A 10,370-nucleotide genomic window follows, 5' to 3' on the forward strand; every position below is an offset into this window, starting at 1 on the left:
AAGCAGGCTCAAGGGGCCAAATAGCCTACTTCTGCTCCTATTTAGTATGTTTGTATTTCTTCCACATTTTTGGTTGCCCTTTGAGAAATGGTATAGTTTTAATATAACTGACACAAGTGGGCTAGGAAGTCATTCCCTTAATGACACCAACTGTATTTTTTTTACAACTATTCCACAGCTTCACGATCACTTTTACTGGTACCAGCCTTTTATTTTTTTTAATGCAATTGCTGAAGTTGTTCAAATAACTTATTTGCAAATAAATGATTTTGCTTTACAGAGTGCTCACAATCTTTTTATTCCCTTAAAAAATCTTGGCAGTTGTCAGTTCCAGTGACACCTGAATACCAGCATGACCCAGACCTAAGCAGGAGTAAGGTGACCAGTCCCACTGGAGCTTGTACTGTCAAGAGTTACCAGCTCCCATTGCAACTGAAAATCCATTAATACCCTTTTTTTCTTGAGTCCTAAAGGCCCTTGGCCAAAGAGAGGGGATTGGGGGAAAGGTGTTATGGTTCAACATTGAGAAGACACAGCACTGGTCAGTTATAACAAAACTTATAGTCTGTAATTGGTGGTCTGGCTATGGGAAGGACAGCTATTGTATAGTCTTTGCAAAATAATCTTGCATGCATAATGGCCTACAGCTGAATTAGGATCATTGGCCAAACTGTCCTAATAAATGTCTTGCATAAAGAAAGAGCTGCATACATTATTAAAATCTCTCAACCTTTCTTGTAACATAGTCATAGAGGAACATCCTTCAGTTCATTTGTAACATTTAGAAGCAGCAAACATGGTGTTAGTTGCTGGGCACAGAAGATGAAAACATTGAGTACTTGAAATGTGCAATTCCAATTCCATGGTGTGTTTTTTTTTTTCTCTTCCCTTTAGTTGGTGTACAGTGGATACAGTAAAGAATCACTTGAACAGAGGGAGTTGCAGCTGAGTGTGTTAAGCGCAGAGTCATTGAGAGAAAATGTTTACCTGGGTGGTGTTACATTAACTTTGAAAGAGTTTGATTTGAGCAAGGAAACCATTAACTGGTACAAACTAACTGCCACGTCTAATGCATAACACCTATCCCTCAAAAAGTGTGCGTAAGTGGAACAAGTGGCAACGAAAAGCCTAACCTGAACTCCTGCATTTTTTTTACTTGAAAGAAAAAAATTAACTGTGGACAAACAGCAAATTCCAGCTGATGCACATTACCAGTGGACCAATCTATTTGATAAATCACAAAAAAATTGGTTGCATGCACTTAGTGTCACCTTCATTTTATATCTATTTTTTGAATATTTCAGATTAAAGGATGGTGGGAAATTGTGTGTGCCAAAAATGAAATACTGAAGCACTTCACTGCTTGTAAGCAAGAAATGGTGCCTTTCTCTATCACAGCTGTAAACTCTCAATTATTTTAAAGGTGCTAAGTTCACTGACTTTCTCAAAGGCACATAGCATTTCCTGGGGAACAGCACAAATGAGATTAGCCACTAGGGCATTAATTGCCACAATTGCACATTACTGGACTGCTTTAAGTGGGACTGAATGGGAAGGATGCAAGTGATAGTGCCCCTTGGGGTTTTTGTGTAGTAGGTGTCGAATGAAGATTCAAATTTTGAAAATACTATTTCTGTAAACACTAATTCTATACTTCGGATTGTAATCTGGAAGTTAAGCAGGTTTTCTTCTAATCGAAGCTTCAGTTTTGTACACAGCCACACCACTGTTTGCTGTCACCTGTGAGGGAAGACTGTTCATTTTGTGGTAGTGGCAGTCTCCAGGCCATAAGTGTTTAAAGTCATTGGAGAAGATCCAGAATTAATAACCACTGCAAACAGATATAAGTGCATGCAAGCACGTGTGTAAAATGTGTGCATAGAAGGATTGCACAACTGCCCAACTTTTCACAGGTAGATCATTAAATCACAGTTGATATGTGAAACAATCTAGAAGTGTATGGTTAATAACAAATGTTAGGATGAAATTATGAATTCAACTAAATCCTGTACTATCATACTTTTAAGATAAGCCCAAAGTCTGAGTTGAAGGATACTGTGATTTCAGAGTCATTTATTTAAGTATTACTGCTAACAACATTTGAAAGGTTTTGGCTATTCAATGAAATATATCTCAAATGCATTTTTAGAAGTTACTTTTGGCCATTTCTATTACAGCAAAGGGCACTGTCTCAAGTGCAGAAAAGTAAAATGTAGCAACTTAAATTAAATGCTCAAAGCTTTTTAAATATAAAAATGAATAGTTATAATTGAAAAGGCACATCAAAAATGAATGTAAGTGTCTCACTCCTGGTGGATATGCAATATTATTTTTGTTGAAATTCTTCATTAGCAAAGTGGCAATTTCACAGAAAATTGCAGTGCAGATTCCTTTTTCTTTTCACAGAGACATGCACATCGCAGTTGGTTGACTGTGTTTTAGGGTTGTATTCAGCACCTACCACCACCGCAAATAGCCACAGGATGATTAGTCAGCTACAGAAATGCAATGCTAATATTTGTTAGAATGAGTTTTAACTGAAGGGTATGTGTGCTTTCTTTCTAAGAATCGGTAAAGATGCACAAAAATTCCAGGCAAGTGGCACTTGAAACTGTATTTGCTGTTGTACATTTTTCTTTAAATCTGTCCTTCTGCCACTGTCCTGTACAAGATGCTCAATTCACATAAAGTTGTGCAGCAATCCTTAGCAACACTTAAACTTGCTGCTACTCCAGGTGCGGGACTTGTAACTCTCTGTGGAAATGTAGAATTGTTCATGACAGAGAACTGGAAGGGCTTTGTATTTATTCACATCAATGTGTCTTCCTTTGCTGCAGAGTTCAAATCATGTACAATACTGGCAGGTTAGGAGCTTTCACACCAATCTGCAAATCATTCTGCAGAAGCATTATTCTGCAAGCTTGCAGTTGCCCTTGTAACCATGGGTACCTCTGAATAAGACGAATTTGCACAAACTGACCATGTAGTGTTTTGTTGTTTAAAATGTCGTGCTGGGTTGACCTAGATGACTATGTAAAATGCCTCTTTAGCTGTGCTAATGTTAGAAGTCTGCAACTCTCCTTTCTCCCCCCACCCCCCATCTAAAAATTGAGATGTTGCATTTGCTCAATTTGCATTATGAAAATGGCATGTGTCAGTTGTCATTCACATAAATAGATGAGTCTAGGATTGTGGTTTGTAACCATCCAAATTCAGATCTGCATCATGGCACATCGCAGTTTCCTGTTTGTTCAAAATAAACTTAAGTTGCCTAACCAAAAACAAAGACAAATATTCATTCCATTGAAAGAGCACTACCTTGAAGTTTCTCTTTCAACAGAAGGAGAAATGGTGAGTCATTCTACAAATACCGCCTGTTTAAACAAATGTCCATGTACCTTGCTCAACAGTTTCAACTGAACGTGTGAGCAAGGAATTCCTCATTATACTTCACTTTTGTTTGGCAAAAATGAAATGTTGCTGCTTTTTTAATGTAAATATCTAATATCTTGTCCTTGTATTTTAAAATTCTAAATATTCACCTTTTAATGGAGGCTTTAAAAATAACCAATTTAAAATTAATAGTTGACAGTTGCAAGATATTTGCCTGAAGTTGACAAAAGTTTCAAAAGGGTAGGGAATGACAACAGAAGCACCTTCAGAACAGCTGAATGATGAAACTCTGAAGACTTTTGTTTCACTACAATAGGTTGAATTTAGGACTCTGAGAGAAACTAAATTTTAGCCTTGAACAATATGACAAACTGCCTTTCCTTATTAATCATGCTATCATTGAAAATTAATATTTGCAGAGATTATATGACTTTGCAGGTTATTTCTCAAGCGGGAGACTGGTCATTTGCAAAAATGTCACTGTAGGAGAGGGGATGTCACACTATTGGGGTAATTGTGATTATCACTACTTGATTCTGTGACTGTATTAAGTGTGAATGTTAGCAGAACAAGAAACAATGAGGAGCAAAAATGTTGGCTTGACTGGTGTACATTGCCTTCAGCTCTTAAGAACCAAATGTATTTCCAAATCATGTTTATCTTTTTACTTAGTAAAGATGTACAGTATTTCTATCCAAATCCTGTCCACATCCTAATGGACTAAATGTGACTCCATAACTACATTAAATATGTAACTTGTTTTTAATAAAGCCAGTTTCAAAATTGCATGTTTGTGTGTCTGCTGACTTGGGCTGTGCTGTTACAAGGTTGAGTGAGACAGAGGGGAAATGGTGCCAAAACCCACAGGTAAAAGTGGCAATGGGGAGTCTAAGGGAACAAGACTGAGGGGAAAACTGCCACAGGCCCACAGGTAAAAGGAGTGGTGGTGAGTCAGTGGAAGTCAGAGAGAGCACAGCATTTGAAGTGTCTAATGATGACCGTGAAACCATTGCAGTTTGTTGTAAAAACCCCATCTGGTTCACTAACGTCCTTTAGGGAAGGAAATCTGGCATCCTTACCTGGTCTGACCTACATGTGGCTCCAGATCCACAATAATGTGGTTGACTCTTAAATGCCCTCTGAACAAGGGCATTTAGGGATGGGCAATAAACGCTGGCCTAGCCAGCGACGTCCACATCCCATGAACGAATGAAAAAAAAACAGGACGCAGGTAGGTGAATGGTTGTTTGGAGAGCCTGGAGGTGAGGAGCACCTAGCTGAAGGAGTTCAAGCACAGAGCCGCAGAATGGAGTGTGTGTGTGTGCCAGGGAGCAAGATTTTAAAAACCAGAAGCATCAGCACAAGTGAAGGTGCTGGCTGAGCTTTATAAATGATAACAGAAAAAAAAACAGAACTTATGAAAAACTTAAGTGAGTTAGTTGAATAAACAGAGGCATGACAAGGAGCCACAGTCCTGTGGTATGCACATCCTGGGCACTTCATGCTGCTTGTGTCCTGGACAGTGACAACTGAATGAGGTGGATTCAGCTGGAGGAACCCGGGTTCTGCCTTGTTCTTCAACTGCTCCATCTCTTTCTTTTGCACTTCAGCTGGATAATATTTAGCTAAGACGCTCTGCTTTCTGGCAACACTCCTCTCAAGATTTGTTTTTTCTTTTTGTTGGTAAATTTATTATTGCAAATGAGACACACGGGCTAGCTGAATTTGTAATGAATATGAATTCATATGTTTCCATCATCTTGAAAATCTTGATTTTTTTTTCTCTCGCCAGCTCTTCCTCTCCTGTGCAGCCATTTGCCTCAACGCAAAGGCCAGAATAAGTTTGGTCATTCAGTGATTTATCAGCCTACTCCCGTGTGCTCACAAATACAGCCTGAGCAGCAAGGCTAGAGTGAGTGTGCTTGAAGTGATGAGTGTGCCTGCCTGCACATGCTCACCAATACAGACATCATTTTTACAATTGATTAATTAATGTTCTACTTGACATACAGGCACCCAATTGTGGAGTGCTTACTTATTAATACTGATCACATGGCTCCTAGAATCAGTGGATGGCTCCTGAACCAATGCTTCTCTCAAACAGTTTTCAGAGAATTCTCCCTCAGTGTGCTCCAAAGGCAGAAAAATATTTTTAAAAATCTAAAAATTTGTCTGCCTAATGCTTCAGCCGGAAAATGGCTCGGGAGCCATCGGGTGCTGACTTCTCATATAGTGGAACAAATTTGTGAGGAAATTAGAGGGGTGCAATAATTATCATCATCGTGAGTTCTCTAGCAAAAGGCAGGTTTTTAGCAATTGTTCACCGAACCATGGCAAAGTGTCATAAATTTTATGGAGGGAGAGGAGAAAGCTCCAAATCTACCTTAGCAGGAACAGAAGTCAAGCCCTGTGTTGATATGATCCACATGTTAGTCATTTAAGCTAATGGTCCCCTTGCAAGAACCATAAAGTGCTTATAATGATGGACATTACTACTATCCCAGTCCATACTGGAATAATTAATGTAAATGAAAGAGATGGGTACATGTTTAAAAAGTGTGTTCAGGAGAAGTTTCTGCATCAGCATGTTTACAGTCCAATGAGGAAGTTGGCATTGTGGGATCTGGTTCTGGGAAATGAGGTAAGACAAGTTGGTCAGCAGGGAAACTGAACAGTGATCGTAGCTAACCTAAACCTTATGATACTCCAGAAAGGACAAGGAGCAATCCAGAGTAATAATAATGAATTGAGAGGGACAAGTTCAATGGGGTGAAAACTGATCAAGCACTGGTCAAAGGGAAGACTGTAATTGAACAGCAGTCTGCCTTTAAAGAGGTGATAGTTTGGGTACAGTTAAGGTGTATTGTCATGAGTGGAGAAGGTAGGTCAAACAAAGCCAAAGCTCCTTGACTGAGAAAAGGGACAGAGTAAGATGAAGCAGGAATAGGGTGCTTATGACAGAAATCAGGTTGAACTAAGCTCGATGTAGAAAGTTTAGAGGGGAAGGGAAAACAGGAAATGAGAGGCAAAAACAGAGTATAAAGAAAGTGGCGACCAACACAAAAGGGGATTTACAAGCCTTCTATATGCAGATAAATAAGGTGTATTAGGGTTGGTTCAGGACCAAAAAGGGAATTATGCATGAATGCAGAGGGCATTGCTGAGATACTAAACGAATAGCAAGGAAGATGATGCTGGCAAAATAAAGACAGATGCTAAGCCAAAGTGAAAGAGGATGTAGTTGAAACACTGGGTGAGCTAAAAAAAATGAAGAAAGAGGTATTAGAAAGGCTCACTGTATTTAAAAGTTGAAAAGTCGACAGGACTGGATCAGATGTATCTGACGGACTGAGAGAGACTGGATCAGACGTATCTGAGGATACTGAGAGAAATGAGGGTGGAAATTGCATAAGCACTGATCACAATCTTCCAAACCTCCTGAGATACATGGTTGCTGCAAAAGAACTGGAGCGTTTCAAATGTTATGACCCTTGGCAGAGACCGATAGCTTTTAAAAAGAGGTATGAGTTTTCCAGTAACTGATGCTAAGGATAGCACAAGTTAAGACTTGTACTGTTACACACGAACTCAAATCAACTTTGACTAAACTTCGTAGCTACTAATACACTAAGCTACAGAAAAGTTATTGCCCTTTAACTTTAAAAAATCTGAAAACCTTGCACCATATTTATACGTCCCACCGCACTCTCAACAGACATGCAGTCTAAAAACAAAAAAACTGCGGATGCTGGAAATCCAAAACAAAAACAGAATTACCTGGAAAAACTCAACAGGTCTGGCAGCATCGGCAGAGAAGAGTTGACGTTTCGAGTCCTCATGACCCTTCGACAGAACTTGAGTGAATCCAAGAAAGGGGTGAAATATAAGCTGGTTTAAGGTGTGTCAGGGTTGGGGGAGAGAAGTGGAGGGGGTTGGTGTGGTTGTAGGGACAAACAAGCAGTGATAGAAGCAGATCATCAAAAGATGTCACAGACAACAGAACAAAAGAACACATAGGTGTTAAAGTTGGTGATATTATCTAAATGAATGTGCTAATTAAGAATGGATTGTAGGGCACACAAGGTATAGCTCTAGTGGGGGTGGGGGGAGCATAAAAGATTTAAAAATATTTTAAAATAATGGAAATAGGTGGGAAAAGAAAAATCTATATAATTTATTGGAAAAAACAAAAGGAAGGGGGAAGAAACAGAAAGGAGGTGGGGAGGGAGCTCAAGACCTAAAGTTGTTGAATTCAATATTCAGTCCGGAAGGCTGTAAAGTGCCTAGTCGGAAAATGAGGTGTTGTTCCTCCAGTTTGCGTTGGGCTTCACTGGAACAATGCAGCAAGCCAAGGACAGACATGGGCAAGAGAGCAGGGTGGAGTGTTAAAATGGCAAGCGACAGGGAGGTTTGAGTCATTCTTGCGGACAGACCACAGGTGTTCTGCAAAGCGGTTACCCAGTTTACGTTTGGTCTCTCCAATGTAGAGGAGACCACTTTGGGAGCAACGAATGCAGTAGACTAAGTTGGGGGAAATGCAAGTGAAATGCTGCTTCACTTGAAAGGAGTGTTTGGGCCCTTGGACGGTGAGGAGAGAGGAAGTGAAGGGGCAGGTGTTACATCTTTTGCGTGGGCATGGGGTGGTGCCATAGGAGGGGGTTGAGGAGTAGGGGGTGATGGAGGAGTGGACCAGGGTGTCCCGGAGGGAACGATCCCTACAGAATGCCGATGGGGGGGTGAAGGGAAGATGTGTTTGGTGGTGGCATCATGCTGGAGTTGGCGGAAATGGCGGAGAATGATCCTTTGAATGCGGAGGCTGGTGGGGTGATAAGTGAGGACAAGGGGGACCCTATCATGTTTCTGGGAGACATGCAGTCTTGTTTATAAACCCCCAAGCTCTTCCTGACTTCTGCAGGATCTCTCCTTGCAACACTAAAGTGAATCATCCAGCACCCTTCATAAAATGGTCCTTTCACTCAATCATTTGCGTATAATCGAGTGGAATTTCAGTGACGAGGCAATCCTTTGCCTTTAAATGTCCACAAGCCTCGACTCTTCAAACGGGGAATCTGTCCTCAGCAGCACTCTGGTGGTTAACACAAAAACAGTCCCTTTCTTCTGTTTGGTAAAGCAGCACCTGTTTTTATTCTCCCCAACCACCGCCCCGCCACCCCCCCCCCCCCCCCCCCCCGCCACCCCGGCAAATACTTCTAGCTGACTCTGAATCAATGAGTTTGTATGCATCTGGTGACCAGATGTTAAAACAAGCACCTTGAGTTACGAAAGTATTGACCTGGGGCCCTGTCCCCATGATAACCAGGGCATATGGACTTGTCTGCAAGCACATTTCATAGAAGGTCACATCCCTCCCTCCAAAATATTCCATTTAACTTTAAATTAAATGAGACGGGTTAAAACATCATAACGTCTTACATTCATAACAAAGCCTTGTTCAAAAAAGGTGGTAGGATATATGCCCCTTATAACGGGCTGTCCATTGTCCTCAGTGATAAGAAAGCTTTTGAAGTAATGACCTGGAAGAAAATTAAGTCGTATGGGCAAACGTGGATTAGTTAAAGAAAGCCAGCATTGCTTAGGTAAACGCAAGTCAGGTTTAACCAGCTCCAATAGTTTGAAGAGAGAAAAGGATTGATGAAGGTAATGTGTTTGGCTTAGGGCAGGATTTTTCATTCATTGGGCAGCCCCGGCGAGTGCAGGCGTGGGTGGTCACAGCCGACCGCCGCCCGTGATTGGACTGGCATCACAATTTAATGCTGATGGGCCAAATAAGGCCGCCCATCATGGATCATGAGCGGGACCGCTGAGGGTTACCTGACTTCAATCTCCCTGAGGCAGAGAGCTGCCTGAGGGAGATTGAAGCGCTTTTCCAAAAAATTAATGAAAACATTAAAAATTTTAAGGCAGCGCAGCATCTCACACAGCCATTTCACCACATGAGTGACTGAAGCAGCCGATTATATTGACACTCCTGATTACAGTGGAGCTGCTGCTGCCGGTTGATCTGAAGACGGCTGAATCAAGACTGACGCTCGCCGGGTTCTGCGGCGCGCACCTGTAATCCCGCTGCTGGGAGGCTGAGGTTGGCGGATTGCTTGAAGTTGGGAGTTCTGGGCTGTTGTCGTCTGTGCCGATCGAGTGTCCACACTAAGATCGGTGTACACATGGTGCTCCTCGAGGAACGGACGATCATTAGGTGTGTTAAAGAGGAGTGAATCGTCCCAGGTGGGAAACGGAGCAGGTCAAAGCCCCCGTACTGATCAGTAGTGGGACGGCACCTGAGAATCGATGCAGCTGTGCAGCCTGACCAATATAGGAAGACGCCTCCTTTTAACCAGTCCCGACATAACAGTAAGCAAGCAAATGTTTTACTCATCCATTCTCAGCAATACAATCAAACCAGCTCCCTCTTCGCTCCACACTCGCTCCCTCTGCTGTCCCTTCAGATTTTATTCGATCTCACAGCCAATACAGGTATAAAAACCTATCTCTGCAACAACATATCGACGTACACTTTGCAAATACTAAATCTACACCAAGCTGTGATGGCTGGAAATATTAGGAGAGTTGTCATTCATGTAAGAGTCACAAACGCAATATAACTTAAAGCTAAAACAAAAACAGAATTACCTGGAAAAACTCAGCAGGTCTGGCAACATCGGCGGAGAAGAGTTGACGTTTCGAGTCCTCATGACCCTTCGACAGAACTTGAGTTCGAGTCCAAGAAAGAGTTGAAATATAAGCTGGTTTAAGGGGGGTGGTCGGAGAGAGAGAAGTGGAAAGGGTTGGTGTGGTTGTAGGGACAAACAAGCAGTGATAGAAGCAGATCATCAAAAAGTCTCAGTTAGACTCACAAAGTATGCAGCGCAGCATCTCACACAGCCATTTCACCATATGAGTGACTGAAGCAACCGACTATATTGACACTCCTGACTGCAGTGGAACTGCTGCTGCCGGTT

At 41.6% G+C, this 10,370-nt stretch overlaps 1 protein-coding gene across 2 annotated transcripts in view; it reads left to right on the plus strand.

Moving 5' to 3' along the window:
* Window positions 1–4,179, plus strand: part of pik3c2a (phosphatidylinositol-4-phosphate 3-kinase, catalytic subunit type 2 alpha) — a 140,425-nt gene extending 136,246 nt beyond the window's left edge. For both annotated transcript variants that reach the window (XM_041196872.1, XM_041196873.1), the window contains exon 33: window positions 895–4,179. In XM_041196872.1, the coding sequence (XP_041052806.1) occupies window positions 895–1,077 (183 nt within the window). In that variant the 3' untranslated portion in view covers window positions 1,078–4,179. The remainder of the gene's footprint in view (window positions 1–894) is intronic.
* The last annotated feature ends 6,191 nt before the right edge of the window (window positions 4,180–10,370 follow it).

Source organism: Carcharodon carcharias, chromosome 10 (genome assembly GCF_017639515.1).
Source record: "Carcharodon carcharias isolate sCarCar2 chromosome 10, sCarCar2.pri, whole genome shotgun sequence".
NCBI lineage: Eukaryota > Metazoa > Chordata > Chondrichthyes > Lamniformes > Lamnidae > Carcharodon > Carcharodon carcharias.